Here is a 20,793-nt window from a genome sequence, read left to right as displayed (position 1 = left end):
TTTCTTTTGTCATATGGATTAATCTCAATCTCACTGGTTTTGATTGACTGAATTTTAAATTGCTTGCCCCCACCCCCAGTTGCTAGCCTGTTACCTTTGACTTGTTCATTGTGATTTTGGTGGTGAACATTTCAGTGTTTTGTAACTGAGATTTTATTGGGATGTAGGAAGAGGGGTACTCTGACCTAAAAGTGGGCTACAAATATTTCAACAGGAAATATGTATTTATTTATGTATCTATATAAAACTTCAGGTATCTTGCATTTCCACCCAATTAAGGCCTGCAAGGCAGCAAATGGTTCAAAAGACATTTTTAAAACCACATTTATAACTGTACATATATAACTACAGCAATTAATACAATCAAAGAGGAGGAGCTATAAGGGAATGCCATTCATCCATTGATGGAAGACAAAGATAGATGGAGACAAACAGATGTCCCTGGGGAGGGAATTCCACAGATTTGTTGTCATATCTGAGAAGGCCCTTTCTTGGGTTGTCACCTGCCTAGCCTCAGATGAAGAGGGCATCCAAATATATACATCTATATTTAACAGATATATATTCCAAATACATAATTTAGGTGAGCTGAAACTGTAGAAAATTCACATGCTTTTAAGTCCCACTGTTCTATAATACAAAGGTTTATTAATCTAGGAACTGTGATCATGACCCAGACCAAAGATCCACATCGAGGGATGTCAAATAACCTAAACCGTGCACTGCTTCTTTCACAGCTTTTTTTGGAAAATACCTCAATGAATACAATGGCAGCTACATTCCACCTGGTTGGCGAGAATGGGTTGGATTAATCAAGAACTCTCGTTTCTACAATTACACCATTTGTCGCAATGGCCTCAAAGAGAAGCATGGATTTGAATATGCAAAGGTACTGTGCAGATATTTCTATTGTATCAGGTGGTGTCAACCATTCAAGGCAGGGGTCCCCAGAGTGGTGTCCATGGCACCCACCAACAACTTCCCTGGTGCTTGCCGAGTGTTTTCAGAAAGTGGGTGGGGCCAGGTGGGGCTCCTGCCCAGCAGGACTTCTGATTGGCTATCAGAGGTGTTGTTTCAGTGGCAGCTTGCTAACACAATTTTTGTGGCAGCTGCCAATAGGGAATACTGCTAGTACTTTCCAAGAGGCCATGTATAGTTTATGCTTAAGTAGTCTTTCTCAGGAAACAATTATAAATTGCATACAGTGTGGTGAAGTGGTTAGGAGCGGTAGACTTTAATCTGGAGAACCAGGTTTGTTCCCCAGTCCTTCACATGAGCAGCGGACTCTAATCTGGTGAACTGGGTTGGTTTCCCCACTCCTCCACATGAAGCCTGCTGGGTGACCCTGGGCCACTCACAGCTCTCTCTGAACTCTCTCAGCCCCACCTACCTCACAAGGTGTCTGTTGTGGGGAGGGGAAGGAAAGGTGATTGTAAGCTGCTTTGAGACTCCCTAAAGAGAGAAAAGCAGGGTATAAAAACCAACTCTCCTCCTCTTCCTCCTCCTCCTCTGAGGCTTTAAAAAAAAGGAAAAAAAGAGTTTATTGAGAGGAGACTTCAACCCATTTTCTCCATTCCAGGTCATCCTCTTATGTGTCTTTCCCCTCCCAGCTTGGTTTTAAATGTGCATTTGCAGGGGAAACCCCAGGAACAGGATTTTCAGAGCACATTTTGGGCTGTTGTGGGAGGATGGGGAAAAGCAAAGCCAGTCTCCGCAGGGGGAAATCTCAGCATCTGTGGAAACACTGTGCTGGATCCAAAACAATATGTAGCTACCGGGCAGCAGAAAAGCTTAAGTCTCAGTCTTCCATTTTAGTGTAGCAGAAATATATAGTGAGTTGGATCCAGACTTCAATTTTCCACTCATGCCAGGCTCTTCTGTCAGTGGAACACAACTTTTCTGCTTTCTCCCTCTGGCTTTAGCCCCTTGATCTCCCTTAAATGCTGGTACAGGGGACCCTGAGGAACTACGTGGGGAGGGGGCTGCAACAGGAAGGAAGAGAGATTGCTCCTCACCTTGCGTTAGTCCAAAATTCAGTCTGGTTGCAGTCCTAGTGTCGAACTCTGAAACCGATAGGTTAAGTGGTTATATCCCAGAAACGATGTTTCAGAAATGTCTGACTTTATTGGCTTTCCCCCCACAGCTAGGAGTATATGCTGTGGAGAACTGCTCACTGTGCTATCTGTGAGATACTTGGCATTTCTCAGTCCCAACCCTTGCAATCATATATGTACAGTAAGAAACTTCCTCCAGATGTTGTTCATGGAAGATTCTGCATATGCGGCAGCTGGACTTTCTGACCCATGCAATGAGTCTTTTAACTGGCAAATTACAATAGCTGGTTTTCATTCCAACCCCTGTAACAATTGCACTATCTTAGTATTACTTAGCAAACCAATGTTAATTATTAACATACCATTTAAGTTAAGTAAAGATTCTGTGGTTGCCAAGATTTGGATTCCCTCATGTCTTGTATGTGTGCTATATAATGTGGAGAACCTTGTGTAGCACAGGGTTTTCCCATAACCTGAAGTGGGAAAAATGGAAAGGAGTGATGACCAATGGAAGGTCCAGTTCTGTTGCCAATTAGGGGAAACATCTTAAAGTGCCACACAGATGTTTAATATAGCACTTCATCTGGAATCTTCACCACTTATTGCAGAAATGGATGTAGCTCTGGGCGTTTCTTGGCATCTTCTTGGCAGAGTATCAAGCAACTCTGACTGCTTTTGGTGAATCTGTTGAGGTGTTTGTAAAAACATAATTGGGTTTTAATTTGTCCTTGGAAGCTATAGGGAAAACTTCCAATGCATGTGTCTCTCTTACATTTGTGGCACATTGGTAGTATAGCAACATACAACAGTACGTAACAGTTAGAGAAGAAGCAGCAGAAACATTTCAGTCCTGGGAAATGGACAGTTCATCACCTTTAGTCCTTGCCAATGCATTCATTGGTAACCAAAAGGCTGGGAAGAACCAAGTGCTGCCTACTCTGCATCTGCCTGGTTGAGGAAAAATTTCATCTCTTTGGAAAATTGCATCAGGTGCTTCCTACTCTTGGATGTGTGTGTGTGTAAATTGCCATCAAGTCACAGCCAACTTATGGCGACCCCTTTTGGGGTTTTCATGGCAAGAGACTAACAGAGGTGGTTTGCCAGTGCCTTCCTCTGCACAGCAACCCTGGTATTCCTTGGTGGTCCCCCATCCAAATACTAACCAGGGCTGATCCTGCTTAGCTTCTGAGATGTGATGAGATCAGGCTAGCCTGGGCCATCCTCTTGGGTACTAGGTGGCAATAGCACACTTCTTAGTCTGGGGGCGGGAGTTATTTCCTCAGTGACTATTGCAAACCTTTAAAGAGAAGAAGTTGGAGTAGGGATTCCAGGTCTCTCTTCACCACCGGTGGGAGGTTTTTGGGGTGGCACCTGAGGGAGCGGGGTTTGGGGAGTGGAGGGACTTCAATGCCATAGAGTCCAATTGCCAAAGCGGCCATTTTCTTTAGGTGAACTGATCTCTATCAGCTGGAGATCAGTTGTAATAGCAGGAGATCTCCAGCTAGTACGTGGAGATTGGCAACCCTAAGTTGGAGTAGTAGCATCAGAAACATCTAAGACCCGGGGAGAATATATTTTTCATTTCCCCCATGCTTTTCTTTGTCACTGCCACTTATTTTATATGTTGGTTTTGTGAGCTGCCTTACAAGGTGTTGTCAGGCAGGAAGGCAGCATATGAATATTTTAAATCAATTGCTTCAGGGCTTCCGGAAGGGGGAAAAAACCTGAGGTTTTAGCCAGGTTTTTTCCCCCTTCCGGAAGCCCTGAAGCAATTCTTTAAACTTCTTTTCAATTCCTCATGCCAGTCCCCAAAAAAATTTTAAAAGATGTTTGAAGAATAGTTCGCCTTGCTCTAACTCACATGATTCCCCAAACACAGAAGCGAGAAACAAACCCTGTCCTTTTCAGGCATTGCTTTTGCAGCTGCTTAGGCCTTGTACCCACATCATGGCATTGATTAGTTGTGCCTGAAGCATGTTAAATTATACCCATTGTCTTGGGACTGCTCAGTGGCACTCTCACCAGTTCTATGGGCCAAAACTAATGCTGCAAAGTGGAAGATAGTTTAATTCTGAATTTTTTATATTTTTCTGCATGTTCTCTCCACTTTCCTTTCTCTTGCAGATTTCCATTTCCTCCCTTGGTTCTCTACATATAACCAGTTTGTTGGCAAGAGTTCACTTGTGCATCAGATGCATTGATTTAAATGTTTTGTTTGAAAGGAATCCTCAATATTTATATGCCCAAATATTCATTATTTACTATAATTTTCAGACAACCATTTGAAATACCTTTTAATTTTTTTTCTAAGTACACAATATAAGTCTGACTTAGATGAATTACATATAGTAAACAAGCAGATGACTTAGGCGTTAGCAGTGTCTTGTGTATTCAGTCAATAACATTTTCCAAAAAGATAGCAATGACTTCTGAGGTGTATATGTGTGGAAGGGAGTGTTGTTTTATGTGTATGTTATCGGCAGACGACATGTCGGGCTTGAACCCCAGAAGAAGAAGAGTTGGTTCTTATATGCCGACTTTCTCTGCCACTTAAGGGAGACTAAAACCAGCTTACAATCACCTTCCCTCCCCCTCCCCACAACAGAAACCCTGTGAGGTGGGTGGGGCTGAGAGAGTGTGGCTGGCCCAAGGTCACCCAGCCGGCTTCATGTGTAGGAGAGGGGAAACCAATCCAGTTCACCAGGTTAGCCTTCACTGCTCATGAATCCACCACCCCAAACAACTGCTCTTAACCACTATACCATGCTGGCTGGCACCACGTTACCAACCTCTAGGCAGGGCCTGGAGTTCTCCCAGAATTATAACTGATCTCCAGACTACAGAGATCAATTGCCCTGGAGAAAATGGTAGCTTCAGAAGTTGGACGGTATGGTCATTTATCCATGGATGCTTTCACTCACATTCACCCCCAGTCCGTTTCAGTTGTTCCTTGGAGTTATGCATGAGTTTCCCATCCATTAGAGATGACCTTGCTGCCAGCCCTCACAAATTCCAGACCTTCCCGGGCCTCTGTTAACCCAATTCTTCCCTCTCCCCTGAGCTCAGCCCTGGTGAAATTCCCGTGCATAATGCAAAGCACAGACACCCAAGCTTGGTTTCTATCACAGAAAGCATTCAGCCAATTACAAAGCAGCATGTAAAGAGGTGGGGATTCAAATGCTTCCTGCTTCCTCTGAGCTCTTTCTGAGCAGAAGAAAAGCTTTTTAAAAACGAGGTTTGGATTTCTCCCCCCCCCCTTTTCAGATTGCTCCATTTTTTGTTTTTTCTTCTTAAAATGCTTTTTTATTTGGCAATTGGGTTTGGGGGGGATTTTCTCTCACAGTAAGCACTACAAAATAAGCCAATGACAAAGCAGCATTTAAAGGGGCGGGGAATTGATTTGAGCTTGGAGACTGCTGGTGCATAGATTCCCAACAGGAAAATGTGGGCCCAGCGAGCAACAAACCTCAGGTAAAACTCCCATACATAAATGACCTATGGCATCACAGCCTGCTGAGCTACATCCCCAAACTCTGCCCTTCTCAGGCTCTGCCTTCAAATCTCAAGGAATTTCCCTGCCTGGAGGTGACAGTGCTACCCAAAAACTTTTTTTAATCCCATTTCAGCCCTCAAATCAGTGCCTTAGGGTATCCTACCCTCTCGGACTGGTTCCTCAATTATTATAGTAGCAACCTTTCCATCTGTCTTTTGGTCATGGTCTGCCTTTAGCCTGATTTTTGCGTTGCTGCCTTTTATTCAGTCTTTCCCAGAACACATCTGTTCGTCTGGGCAGAGAACTGAATTTGGAACAGGATTGCAATTCTGGCTCAATCTGGAATTGCGTCTTTGCCTTCAGCCCAAACACTGCAACTAGGGCCTGATTGAAATTACAGTAGTTTATAATTTGTCACAGCAAAACAAAGCAATATAATGTGGCCTACTACATGTCACAGCTGGCAAATGTTGTTTTGTGTTGAATGTTCTGTTTCAGGACTATTTCACTGACTTAATCACTAATGACAGCATTAATTATTTCAAAATGTCTAAGAGGATATACCCCCATAGACCTATCATGATGGTGATTAGCCATGCTGCTCCCCATGGCCCGGAAGACTCGGCACCACAGTTCGCTGAATTCTACCCAAATGCATCTCAGCACATGTAAGTTAATTTTTTACTACTGATACACTGATCATTTGTGCTGTTACTTAATTCTTCTTTACATAGAAAATGACATTGTTACATAGATTGAGAATTTTTATTTGTATTTTATTTTACTTTTTTCTCCTCAATGGGAACCCAAAACAACTTACTCATTCCTCTCCTCCATTTATCACCACAATGGCAGGTGAGGTAGGTCATACTGACTGTATGTAACTATGCCTAAGGTCTAGGTTTGCCAGGCCCCGCAGCTCCACCGGCGGGAGCTTCGCGAGGCCGTGGCGTTAGCGCGCAATGCACCTACGTCACTTCCGGTTTAACCTGGAAGTGACGGGGTCGCTCTAGTGATCCCAGTCAAAACTTTATGGTTTCCATAGAGTTTTAGCCAAGGGTGCTAGAGCGTCCGCGTCTGCTCACGTGTGCCCGCAGTGCCTGCCGGCCCTTAGCCCATGGATGGGCGGTAGGTTACCTGCTGCCACCGGGCAATTGGCAACCCTACTAAGGCCACTCATGGCAGAGTGGGGATTTGAATCCGAGTCTCCCAGATCCTATGCTGACAACCTAAATACCATACCACAAGGATTGCCAGCCAATGGCTGGCACCTGTAAGTACGTGGAGGAGCATGGGGGACTGGCACCAGGAGCAGCACATTGTCACCTCCAGGGAAAACTGAAAGTGATGTCACATTGCTCTAGGAATTGCTGGAAACTCTGGTAAAACTACAGAGTTTCCAGCAATTTCTAGAGCAAAGTGACATCACTTCCAGGGATTCCCTGGAAGTGGCGTCATGCCATGCGTGATGCCAGCCATTTCATTTCTCCTGCCACTCAAAGGAGCAGTGGTGGGAAGAGAGGGTTATAATAGGAAAGTCTCCCAGCATAGTAGGAGACCTGATATACCACACTGGTTCATTAATACAGCACTATAGTAGTAGGCTTAGGGTAACATTTTCCTCTTCAGAGATGACTGCATTCAGAAATTACAAATACATTTTGGTTCTTGTGGTTGCCAGGCACAGCCTGGCAATGAATGGGAGACTGGGGAGGTGACATAGGGGGCAGCCATCAGCAATGGCATTACATCACTTCCAGAAAAATCCTGGAAGTGATGTCATGCTTGTCTCAGAAACGCTGAAAACTCCATGGTAAAACCATATACCTTTTGGTGCTTTGGTAGGGTTGCCAGATCCAGGTTGGGAAATTCCTGGAGATTTGGGGATGGGTTCTAGGGAGGACAAGGACCTCAATGGGGTACGATTCTGTAGAGTCCACCCACTAAAATATCCATTTTCTCCAGGGGAACTAACCTATGTAGTCTGGAGATCAGCTATAATTCTGGGGGATCCCCAGGTTTCACCTGGAGGCTGGCATCCCTATCCTGATTTCTTAATGGGGTTAAGAAACTGGAAGTGGCCCACAGGCTCATGTGCTCCTCCTTTCCCACCTGTATGTCCTGCCTTGGGCCACATGCTTCTCCTTACTTGTTCACTCGGCACACTATATTCCAGCTGCCCTTAAACTTTTTCAGGCAAAAATTCTAGCACAAATGTTATATGGAACACAACTTGACTCTCCACCCTCATGTCTTATTCCCATGGAACGAGTGCAATCCAAGTTTCTTAGAGCTGCCCTGCAATTACCAAGATGTGTATCAAATGCTATGATCCGTTTAGAAACTGGCATGATGAAGGTGGAAGCAAGGGTTGTCTTGTCCTCGCTTTATCTCAGGCTGAAAATTAATTTCAACCCCAAAGGTCTTCTTCCACTGATTCTTTGTGATACCTTTAGGTCAAAGTGGATAACAGCCATTGAAGACAAACTAAATAACCTGGATTTTACTCCCCTAGCACTACTTCAGTTAGGGTGGGATCAAGCTAAGTCAACTATGAACCAAAGGGTTAAAGATATAGAGCAACATGTAGATCTAGCAATAGTGCCCCTATTTATGGCTCCCCCCCACTCCAAATTTATCCTTGCACCAGTAGCCTATCTCCGTTACTTAGAGATAAACAAATATAGGATAGAGATAACAAATATTACCTTGACTAGGTGCGCAGCCTTACCCTCTGCTATGTTAGAGGGGAAATTCAAGAAGATACCCAGGGCAGAGAGACTATGTCCCTATAAATCCGGGGATTTAGAAACCACTGAACATTTTCTCCTGAATTGTAACTTTTACACTATACCCCGTTCTAAGTTTATTGAGCCCCTCATCCTGAGAATGGGACCCGACAGGGAAAGAGAAAAGATAGAAAAACTCCTACAAGGAGATAATCCCTCAATCACCTCTCAGGTAGCAAAATTTTGTACGGCTGCAATGAAAATTTGTTGCAAGAGTAGTCTCTTAGTCCAAATGGCAGATGTAACTTGGATGTTATTATTATTATTTTTTAAGTGATTTAAGACTCGGACTGTAAACCTTTGTCGGTAAGACCATTTTAGTCCATGTATCTTGTTTTATCTGGCCAAGGGCCGCAAATAAACAATCTATCTAATCTATGTGTTCACTCAAATTCACCTTTCTCAGGACTAACTATAGCCTGTACCAAGCTGAGCTTGTTTTAACCCTAGTTAGCTTCAAGTCAGAGACTGAAACTCTGGTTTTTTTTCAACAGTTCACATAGAATATTAAGCCATAAATAATGATGAAAAGGGGAAAGAAAGTAAGTTGAAGCATATGGAACATGTAACCTTTTACATTGTGTAAAGAACTTTAATCATTTTGTGGAGACTGAACTTGTTCACTTAAAGGTGTGTGAAGGTTTCTCACACACATACAAAGATATCTGCATAGGCACCTCCCTGCATGATTTGGAATGCTGAAAAAGCAGGTTCCTGGTCACAGAGGCCTTTTATGCAGATGTTTCCCCAAGGTCACCCCTACTGACTGCTTTGGGGCTTCCTTTTGATTATGCATGCCTTTTCCATCTTCAGAGGTCACCTCGCCCTCCCTGCACATTTTGCCCACATTTCCCAGATTCTGGCTAAAATGGCATCTGGAAAACATGGGCAAAATGCGTGGGGAGAGTGAGGCAACATCTGATGGGCGGAAAAGGCATGCATAATCAAAAGGAAGCCCCAAAGCAGTCAGAAGGGTGACTTTGGGGAAATGTCCCTGCATAAAAGACCAGAGAGTGCCTTCATGTGTACATTTGTATACATGTAGCTGCACACATTCAAATGTGCTTATGTAAGTTAGGGGTAGAATTTGCCTCTGCAGTGTCATCTCCCCCAAACTCACCGGATTTTTATTTCATGAGAAGGACAACAGTGAACCTGAAAACTTGTATATACTCTGAAATGTATTCAGACAAATGACTGAACTTTCTAACTTGACGTTAAAAAACACAAGTTGAATATGTCTCTCCCTGCCTATCTAGTTGTCTCATATTCTTGGCATCCTGTTTCTTCAATGGCTGCAAAAAGAGAGACCCACGTGGATTATTTTGTATTAACGGTGAACAGGTTAAGAGTTCTGTTGAAAGAAGTGCGACAAATTGAATACAAGCTGCCAGCAAATCTGCTAAAGAGCTGCCTTCTATGGCAAGGAAAGTTGTCAGCTTGTCTTGAGCGAAGAATTAAAAGAATCCAAGGTCTTGTGGAAAATACCCCCCCGCCAAAAAAAAAAATCCGTGTCCAGACAGCAACACAATCCTCCTGTGGGGGGATGTGTAACTTGAACATTTAACCCTTGAATTTTCTCCCTTGGTGGTCAAGTGTCATTTTCCTCCATGTTAAGTTACAGCCAGCTGACCTTGGATGTTGTTTTTAAAAATGCAAAAGTTGTGATATCAGGGAAGCCTTAGCAATGCTGTTCACTGGTTTTACAGGCTTATGTGGAAGGTGATGATTAACACTGAAGAATCAGGGTCCTCTAGGAACCATGTGTACGTGAAATTCCTTTTACATTAGAGGCACTCTTAAGCTAATGATTAATTGTGTAGCATTCTGATGACTGTAGAAAGTCCATCTTTTGAGCGCTGTTGGATCAAAGACATTTGTTTACTTGAGATGGGACAGGGGGTTTTGGAGACCAGAGCTTGGATCCAGACCATTAAGTTCTGGTTACGTCTGCACTTTCTAACTGAATATCCTGGTTATATTCCTGCACTCCTGGGAGATTCTTACATAAGCCAGTGGTCAAAATTAATTATCAGGAAAATCAAGTCTGTCGGTATTCCATTTGATTCTCTTTTGATGCTTGGGAAAAAGCAAGCATTTAGATTGATACGTCAGCGCCTACTAGATATAGAAATGCAGACCATAACCTCCCTAGCTAATAGACACTGTTCCCCCATGTTTCATGGTATTACTCCGACTTATGGAGCTACAGTTTCCTACTTGTCTTATTTGGAGTCACTGGACATTTGCAGAGTTTTTATGCTCACTAGACTTAACATTCTTCCTTCAGCTATTCTACAAGGAAGATTCAAAGGACTCCCTTTTATTGATAGGTATTGTCCATGTAAGACTGGGGATCCTGAATGTGCTGTTGTACTGCCAGCTTTACATGAGGCCGAGGAATACCTGTATCAAACCCCTACTGCCCAGTGATCAGAGTCTCTCAGATCAGCAGTTGGTGATGTACCTTTTATCTGATAGGAACCCCTCTGTCACCCAACAAGTAGCTAGTTTTCTCTTGTCTGCACAAAGGATTCGCGAGCAGTTTGTTCGTACTTCTAAGTATTGTCATTTTAATGTAACCTGTTTTAACCGTTTTCACAACTCTGTTTATTGTATGCTGATGTAAATGCCTAATAAAGGTAATGATGTAATGTAATGACATTTGTTTACAGGTTGTCCTTGTGCTATTATGGGTTCATATTTGTGAAGCACCGGTCTTGTTTAGTAGATCATTTTACTTTTTCAGCTATTTCACAGAAACAACAAATATTAAAATTTGTTGTGGAGAAGACTTCGAATTGAAAATAAGTGTCCACAAAGAAAGCAGAGAGAGTATACCATTATGTGCTATATTTGAATAAGGGCACATATTCTTGGTGGACACCTCATATTGGTGGTGCTCTACAAGAGGAGACCTGTTGAATAGGCCTTTTGTGTTTTATAGAGGTGAGGAAAGACTTTTTAGTGTGGCTTTGAATCAGTAGAGATGGAAAGGGTTTGGTAATTGTAACATGGCTCTTCTATCATCTTTTAAAATGTGGGGTTGTTTTGGTTACATGGTTATAAAGATTCTTTGGTAATTTTTTACTTAGTACAGTTAGAAATGGAAAGTGTGACCCAAGGGAGCAGTAGGAAGGGGATAGCCAGTGAATATTTCTGTCTCATACTATCAGAGATGACCCACCTGAGCCACTGTGCTGCTTTCTGTATGCAGAAGAATTTGGGCACAACAGAGTTCTTCTTCTGAGCCACTGCCCCCAGCCACTATTCAAGCTGCCTTGAGCTTTTGTAGAGGGAAGAAGAATGCATCCTATTGCCGAAGCATCTGGATCACTGCTTCCTTGCCCTAATGCAGTCACTTAGAAGTGACTACATTAGCTGCACCAGAATGTAGAGCCAGTGTGGTGTAGTGGTTAAGAGCAGCGGACTCTTATCTGGAGAACCGTGTTCGATTCCCTACTCCTCCACATGAAGCCTGCTGGGTGGCCTTGGGCCAGCCACAGTTCTCTCAGACCTCTTTCATTCCATGCAAAGGTGGGCAATGGCAAACCACCTCTGAACGTCTCTCACCTTGAAAACCCTATGGGGGTCACCAAAAGTCAGCTGTGATGTGATGGCACTTTACACCACCACCACCAGCATATAGGCGAAGATGTGCATCACCTTTCACGGTCTGCTGCAGTTTTCCTAGGAGGCTAGAACTGGATCAAGTGAAAGTCTTGCTGTATAGCGCTGGCTGAGAATATAAACCACCAATGTAGTATGGCAAGACTTTTGGCAACTGGGAAGGAGGACTTCGAGTGAAAGTAGTGCATGAGCTTTGTCCTCAGTGATGTAACTGGAGTAACGGAACGCAATTGGCTAAAATGGCCAAATCGAATTGGCTCCAAGGTGCTATGGTGTCATCAGGTAGAGCACATGGTTTTGGATGTGCTGCAATAGCATTGCTGTTGAAGCAGCAAAGAGACATGAACAACTGCGATAGGCCAGAGGGGCAGGGTTTGTTTGTTTTTCCAAGGGTTCTTTTCATATCCCTCAAAGGCCCATTTCTTGCTTTAAAGGTGCTTGGATGCAAAAATTCAGTGCTGCACTAGATTTTCCTTAGTTTAATCCATATCAAGGCCTTGGTTTCAACTAACATGCTTAGAGTTGCACTGGCAGCCATTTAATTTGACAGAATCCTTCTATGTTTGATTGTTTTTTATCGAGTTTTTATAGGATACATAAAAAAGAAAAAGAGGGAAGGGGGGAGGCAAAGCATTAACACGTAGTTGGGTCTGTGCCTGAACCAAGTCTCCATCAACATCCTCAAACAAATGTGTGTGTGTATGTGTTTGATTGATGTAGCAGCATTTAACCTGCCCAGCCCTACTGAGATGTTAGTCTTTTTTTTTTGGAAATGCTTCCGGTATGAGTAATGCTGTTGTAATGTCAAAAAGGCTTTTTGGGAGGGGGGTTACTGTATTTGAGTGATTACTGTCATATTCCCACTTAAGGATCTTGCTGATGGGGAAAGGATGCGATTTGTAATTTTAGTCTTTGAATGAACAACTTGTGGGTTGCCAAAAAAGCCACTAGACTTTTTTCCTTTTGAAGAAGAAAACTGTTATTTTTGTGCGCACTTCCTTCTATGTTAGCAATTTCCATGTGAGAAATATTTAGTGTTAGATATGACTAATAAATGTGCCACAACGTTTTACTAATGTGCACAATATGAACAAATTGCATCTAGTTAGATGTTGCGTACAGCATTTTTAATTTACCATTGAAGTAATTTTTCAGAAGACACTAAGGAAGACATGCATCATGCCATAAACTGTAACGATAAGTTATGAGACACAGCAATAGGAAAACCACAAAAACATTATCATTTAAAATAATATACGTCCTGGCAGCAATCCTAAGTAAAGTTTTTGTTGGCACAATTCTGTCGAAGTCAGTGAGGCCCTGTTCCAGAAGAACAAGTGTTCTTGGATCTCTGCATAGCATCCCAGAGCTACAAGTTCCCTTCAGTGTGGAAGATCAAGGTCAGGCTGTACTTTATTTGAAGAATTGCTAATGCTGGGAAATTTCATTTTGGATTTTCTCTACCTTTTTTTTTAAAGGAAGGGGATCAAGTTAACGATATGAATAACAGTTGTTATAGTTCTTCCCCCCCTTGAGAATAGTTCATAGATGAGTAATAGATGGACTTTTTGCAGGCGGGGTAGCGGAATGCAGAGAATGAGTGCAACTTCACTTAAGGATGCCTGATGCCTTGAGATAAGTAGTTCTGTGTGGTTAGGTGACCCCACCCCCATGGTCAGTTGATCATTAATAGGGTTGCCAACCTCTAGGTAGTAGCTGGAGATCTCCTGCTGTTATAACTGATCTCCAGCCAATAGAGATCAGTTCATCTGAAGAAAATGACTGCTTTGGCAATTGGTCTCTATGGCATTGGAGTCCCTCCCCTCCCCAAACCCCGCCCTCCTCAGGCTCTGCCCCAAAAACCTCCCGCTGGTGGTGAAGAGGGACCTGGCAACCCTAATCATTAGACACTATTCTCCCTACCTTAGGAACAACATTTCTTGGAAAGTCCCACCCAAAAAATTAACTGTAGTGAATGATCTAAACATCACATTCGTGCACTCAAGGAAGGAAGGGAGGCAGTTGGAGGAAATCCTGGAAGATGCACTGGACCCTGTGGTCATTCTGCAGCCTACAATTCTACACTGTGTTGAACTCTTTGTTGCCTGAACCTTCTGCACTCAATAAGGGAAGACAGTTTCTTGTTTGGGGGATATTAAACACAGAAGACTGCCTTTCTTTCTTTTGGGGGGCATGGTTCAGTGTTAGGGCTGTTGAAATTTTTTTTGGTAAAATTCGGATTTGGCAAAATTCAGCCCGTTTTGATTTGGGAAATGCCAAAGTCCGAACTCCCCCAATTTGGATCCGTGGAATTCGGTGCCCAGTTCCGAGCTCGGGAAAAAATTTGGCCGAATAAAGCCTTTAAAAACACATTTGTGCCTTTCCGCTACTCCGGGGGGCATTTTTGGAGGTAGAGGTCCCAAAATTTCAGCGTAGCTTGAGAGAACCCTTCTTGCAAGAATCCCCAAGTTTTGTAAATATTGGGTCAGGGGGTCCCGAGATATGGGGCCCGGAAGGGGTCCCCCCCAAATCGTCCACAGGAATAAAGGCATTAAAAACACATTGGCGCCTTTCCATGGCTCGGGGGGGGCATGTTTGGAGGTAGACATCACAAAATTTCAGTGTATCTTGAGGGGATGCTTCTTGCAAGGACCCCCAAGTTTTGTGAAGATTGGGTCAGGGCCCCCCGAGTTATGGAACCCGGAAGGGGTCCCCCCATCTGCCCATTGGAATAAAGCCATTAAAAGGGATGTACTAAAACGAATGACCATTGGAAGCAATGGGAGAGGCTGCCCAGCCCATTGAAGATAATGGGAGAGGGGAATGTTGGTTGACTTGGCTCATGGAACTTTGTAAAATCCTACAACTGACTGGGTTCATGATCCTAACTGGATACTTTTCACAAGTGACTCTAGAAATGCTTTTAAATCTTGAAACAATCATTTGTGAAGACAATAATCAATTTTCTTTAAGGAGAAAAATCAGGGATAGTGGCCAGGCTAGACATACAATTATTTGTTTCAGATTAGGGTTATTTTAAAGTTCTGATTCATGAACATTTTATGCGATCATCTGCATTATTCCTAGAAACAAAATTATGGAGGTTAAGGACCTCAGAAAAGCCCCCATAAAGTCTAGTGTATGGAATATTGGAATTGTTATTGGGAGGTTAAAGGTTCAGATCTTGAACTGCAATAGATTTTCTGGCTGGCTTTACTTACTGAAGGATAATGGGATAAAAGGAAAGAGCTACAAAGAACCCTCTTATGTTAAATTTCATATAACATATGCTCAGGTACAGGTGCGAGCCTGAAATATGACAAAGAGATTTTAAACTTTTGAATCCTCAGTATAATTTTGTTTTCCAGAACTCCCAGCTACAACTATGCACCAAATATGGATAAACACTGGATTATGCAGTATACAGGCCCTATGCTTCCTATTCACATGGAATTTACAAATGTCTTGCAGCGCAAAAGACTTCAGACCTTACTATCGGTTGATGATTCCATGGAAAGAGTGAGTTAATGGAAACACTGAAAACGATTCTTCCACCCTTTCTTAATGCTGCTGCAATGTAACTTTAATCTGAACTGGTAGTAGAGTAACTCCCTATCCTAGGGTTCTAATATTTTCCACACACGTGTGGGTTGTTTGTCTTCTGTCAGTGCACTGTCTTCCCTTTTTCTATAGAGAATGTGGGTAGGGAAGGATTCATTTTCTGTATCATATGGAAAACGTGCACATATGAAGACCCGTAGGATCATGTAGAACTGAAAGGAATATTGTTACCAAGTATGTAGCCTGCAACAGCTCTCCTTCAGACTATCTTCACATGGGGAGGAATCATGGCAAGATGGGTCTACATTGTTCTTCACCCTTCCTGTGCATGCTGAGCAAGATGTTCCCCAATGGCTATGTGTGTGCATGCATACAAACCCATATCTCTCCTGCCTCACCAATACGGGTGAGGCCTTGAAAGAGTGTGAAAGTCATGCTCTACAGTCAGGACATTGCCCCAGAGACCTTGCACCATTATAGGAGCTTCTGAATGATCTTTCTGATGGGAAGGGTGCCCAGAGGCTAATTGAGTGAGCAGTAAATGGGTGTCTGTTCATTGCTATTTGCTTCAGTTGCTCTCCTTGGAGGGCAGCAGCTAGAAGTAGCAGCTATGTCCTCTCCCACTTCTCCCCTTTCTTTCTCTGGGCAGTGGATCTTAGCTACTACTATTCACTTCCTAAACTGGGAATGAGCACCAAGAATAGTAACTTATCTTGCCAGGCTAGGCTGTCCATTCACCCTGATGGGGAAAAAGGCATAGAATTTCCATGCTGTGAAATGTGTTTACTCACTGAACAGAATATTTCAGTGTTACATAAAAGTCACACATTCCCTCAAGATACCTTGTAAATTACATTAAGAGTTGCTACATCATACTTGCTTCTCCATGCATGAATCTTTAGTGTGACTGTGAGCTCTAGTAACTTTACCAGTGAACTAAATAGTTGTATAAGATTGTTTACATATGATTGCTTCTGTATGTACTTATGTGTGTGTTGTTATTACTGGTAGTATTTTTTTCATATGCTGTCTTTCAGTTATATCATATGCTAGCGGAGACTGGAGAACTGGAGAATACCTACATTATTTACACTGCTGACCATGGTTACCATATCGGGCAATTTGGATTGGTCAAGGGGAAGTCAATGCCATATGACTTTGATATTCGTGTCCCTTTCTTTATTCGTGGTCCAAGTATAGAGCCGGGATCAGTGTACGTTCTCCTAAGTCTGCAGCACAGCTGTTGTACCTAATGTAAAATATTTGTAAGCACATTTGATTGTCCTTCTTAGTGGCTGGTTTTATTTCATCAAGATTATTGCAAAACATTGGTTAAGAGGAACAAAAGATTTCCCCCCCCCTATGTATAAGTTGATTGTTATTTTTAAAAGTTTGTTAAAGCATAAATGAGCACCCACATATCTTATAGCCTATTGCAGTTCTGCTTTGTGCTTGCTGCTAAAGAGTTAATGGGGTCATGTGAGGACATCTTTTACTCATCCTGACTTGGATAAATATAGATTTTGTTGCAAGTTTGTTGAGAGCTGTGCAGCTGCTTCACCCCCCCCCCCCGCTTAACTTAAAGATTCGTCTTTATATCAAGTAATGTGCTTAGTGTGTCTGTTGTAAACTTGCAATCCCGAAAGGGGAACTTGTAGCCTTAGCTCATTATATACAGCTTTAAATCAAAGTGCCGTTAAGCATTAATTGGCATTCAGATTCCACATGGATGCGAAAAGTTACGTCTAATGCTCATAATACAACTCTGACCTTTTCTGTTAATTTGCAGAGTATCTCAGCTAGTGCTGAATATTGACCTTGCTCCAACTGTTCTGGATATTGCAGGACTTGACACGCCTCCAGATATGGATGGCAAATCTATTCTAAAACTCCTGGACCTTGAAAAACCAGGAAACAGGTGGGTGCAAACTGTTTCTTGAAGGCTGTTGTCGGCCTTTATTATCTGAGCAAATCAATAAAGTAGACAGAAAATGAACTAGGGCAAAAATAAGTGGAATTGGCTACTGCTCTGCATTTTTCCTAATTCAAAACCGTTTTAAAGAGGACATTTATAAAACTGTGGGAATGCATGAGAAGATGGTTAGGTTGGTTTGAGGGGGGGAAATGAATTCTTCACCTTTAATTGTCTAGACAAACATAGTCACATATGCCAACAGTAAATATTATTATTTTGATTTCAGGTTTCGAACAAACAAGAAAACCAAAGTCTGGCGTGACACATTCCTAGTGGAAAGAGGGTAATTATGGAAGCTGCGAGAACTCTGGGAAAGTTGCCTTATTGAGCAACTGCACTCCTTTTTTCATTTTGAGTGGGCAGTAGAGAATCTTGCATCGTATCTGCAAACTCATCAATCGCCTTTACCTTGGTCATTTTGAACAATCTATGAACTAGCTTCTTGTGGCAGTTTTTGAGGCCCTGTTACTTTCTTGTTCCTCAACATTCACTTCTTCTCTGTTCAGAACCATCCTTTCAAAGACACATGCATTTGTAGCCCTTCAGTAACCTTTGTTACTGTTTAATTTTTGTCCCAGGTTCAAACCTGGAAACTTTTTAAAAAGTGTTTGTACTTGCCTTGAAATATCTGCAGCAATAGATAGAATACCTCTGAATGTGTGCAGAATACCTTCCCGTTAATAAGTTGTCATAGGAACCCACACATTTGTGACTAGGGTTGCCAAGTGCCTGGTGGTGGTGGGTAAAATCCCGCCAATCCACCAGGCTGCCCACTGACCAGCTGAGGGCCGGCTGGTAGTTCATGCATACGCGCTGTGCGCGTGTCACTTCCAGGTTTACCCGGAAGCTACGCGGACGCTCTGGCAACCTCAGCTAAAACTCTATGGAAACAGACCAAGCTAAAACTCTATGGTAAACCTGGAAGTGATGTAGGTGTGTCGCGCGGGGTGTGTGGGTGTGCTGCGCCAGGCACGTGCGTGCTTTACGCGCCACAGCCCCACAAAACTCCCGGAGCTACTGGGCCTGGCAAGCCTATTTGTGACTAAGGAAAGGAGTTTCTCTGAAGAGGGATGGCTTCTAGACAGACTGCCCTCTCCTGTATAATTAAAGAAGTCCTGGAAGGCATTATTTTGGCCGAGATCTGGAAAGTCATTTGGGGATCAGAGCTTTTCCCTGGCTTTATTTTGCCCTCAGCAAGAGCATCCAGTTCAAAATGCATAGGGCACAATTCTCTAATAAATTATTGGTAGTTCATGTGCTCTTAGTTTGATGAAGAGGGTGCCATGACTTCCTGCTGATCCTAGGGACAGACCAACAATTGTCTTTTCATGTGTGCGATCTAAAAAGGAGGGAAATCCAAAATGCTGTTTCTTTCTCTTTCTGAAGTAAATTTCTGCGCAAGAAGGAAGAGCCAACCAAAAATGTCCAGCAGTCTAATCACTTGCCAAAATATGAAAGAGTAAAGGAGTTGTGTCAGCAAGCAAGGTATCAGACACCTTGTGAGCAACCAGGCCAGGTAAGCTTCAGATGATTACAATATTTCTTGATACCTTTTCCAAATGTGCCTCTTTGAGACCCAATGTGTTTTGTGAATGAATAAAACCCTTTTCATATGTACAGTTTATGTGTTCCAAATGTTTGTAACGGGTGTGCATACTCTGCACAATCCTCCTGATACCTGTGGTTGTTGTTTGTTTGCGTGAAGTAACACTTGCATTTTCCATGCACATAGAGCTTTGGTATGCATGAATGCATTCCCTCTGAAATCTGGGGTTCCATTTACAAATGGGGTGATTGACAAATGTGGGGAGGCATTCAGAACTTCTTAGGCGACTTTGACGAATTTGGGCTGCCCCTTCTCTGCACTTGTAGTGGCTTTTGATAGTAAGTGAAGTACAGTTGTTTTATATTAATACCACACACTAGGGATAAAAATCCCAGCACCTAGATTTCTCCCCCAATCCTTTATAACAGGGGCACATAGCAAAAAAGAATCAACCTTAACAGCTGATGGCCAGTAGGCACAAGGATCTCACTGAATGTAATCTGAGTTCTCTTTCATAAGCATAGAGCATAAATATTTATAGGAAGTTCACTGAAGTGCTTTATTTATGTCCCAATTTTTGTATGTTGTGTATGGTTGTATATTGTCTAGATCTTTGTAATGATGCTTGTTTTAACTAAGGGCTTGAATAAGCCATGAACTAGGATGAACTAGGAATGGCAGTGAAAAGTGCCCTCAAGTTACAGCCAATTGATGGCAACCCACTAGGGTTTTCAAGACAAGAGACAAATAAAGGTAGTTTGCTATTGCCTGTCTCTGCGTAGCACCCCTGGCTTCCTTGGTGGTCTCCTATCAAAGTACTAACCACAACTGACCCTGCTTAGCTTCTGAAATCCTACAAGATAAGGCTAGCCTGGCCCATCCAGGTCAGAGCTGAACTAGGATTGGAGACCAAAAAGTCCCCAACACCATTACTCTATCCTGTTTAATTTAAAGGAGTTTGAACAAGGTCTAGTTGAGCCGCTGAGCCCCTGTTATAGAACAGGTGTTACTTTCCAAGAAAAGGAGGATAGGAGCTTAAGTATTTTCTACTGGGAAGTTCCCTGCAGTTCTCTTGAACATATACTCTAAGGCAGTAGTTATCAAACTTTAGCAACTCAAGGACACCCATTTTGATTTTAAACAAATTTAATGGACACCTTCTCCCCTTATCAGTGCCAGTTGTATACCAGACAAATTTAATGGACACCTTCTTCCCTTATCAGTGCCAGTTGTGTACCTTTTCAAAATATGAAAGGTAAACAGTGCATGCCTTGTAGAACACTCATCTGTAAGACAATACAGCGAGAAGTTGAATCATGTCAGCTTTGAACTATATCTGTTAATAGCAACTTCAAGTAAAATGTTGGTACTGTATGTTTTTGGCCTACAGGGCCTGGTCTCAGAAACCTGCTGATTCTGCAGAGCCACAATTCAAAAGTCCTGACAAACGTTCTAGTCAAACTTACTACTTGACTGGAAGAAATTTTATACTGGAGACCACAAGAAACTTCCTTATTGGTAAATAGCTGTTGGCTGAGTAATTAACACAGCAGAGGTGCACAACCTGATTAAATTGTAGATAAAGCTTTATTCAGATAAAGCTTTATTTATTGTACACTAGCAGAGACTCTTCCACTGAGCAACGGGCCCCTCCCCTCAACATGTTTCATGTTTCAAGATAGTTCGTAGCTAAGGCACAAACAATGAAAAAGCATAGCTTCTCCAGAGGATCATGTTGAGAAGAA

At 42.6% G+C, this 20,793-nt stretch overlaps 1 protein-coding gene across 4 annotated transcripts in view; it reads left to right on the top strand.

The window, feature by feature from the left end:
* The window catches only part of SULF1 (sulfatase 1), a 110,972-nt gene that overhangs the window by 63,424 nt on the left and 26,755 nt on the right, over positions 1-20,793 (top strand). For all 4 annotated transcript variants that reach the window (XM_056854060.1, XM_056854059.1, XM_056854061.1 and 1 more), the window contains 7 exons: positions 738-889; positions 6,046-6,215; positions 15,335-15,485; positions 16,565-16,740; positions 17,317-17,445; positions 17,729-17,785; positions 18,889-19,018. In XM_056854060.1, the coding sequence (XP_056710038.1) occupies positions 738-889; positions 6,046-6,215; positions 15,335-15,485; positions 16,565-16,740; positions 17,317-17,445; positions 17,729-17,785; positions 18,889-19,018 (965 nt within the window). The remainder of the gene's footprint in view (positions 1-737; positions 890-6,045; positions 6,216-15,334; positions 15,486-16,564; positions 16,741-17,316; positions 17,446-17,728; positions 17,786-18,888; positions 19,019-20,793) is intronic.

This window comes from Euleptes europaea, chromosome 8 (genome assembly GCF_029931775.1).
Source record: "Euleptes europaea isolate rEulEur1 chromosome 8, rEulEur1.hap1, whole genome shotgun sequence".
Taxonomy (NCBI): domain Eukaryota; kingdom Metazoa; phylum Chordata; class Lepidosauria; order Squamata; family Sphaerodactylidae; genus Euleptes; species Euleptes europaea.
Note: the sequence above shows the minus strand (reverse complement) of the source record. Positions and strands in the feature narration are given on the sequence as shown.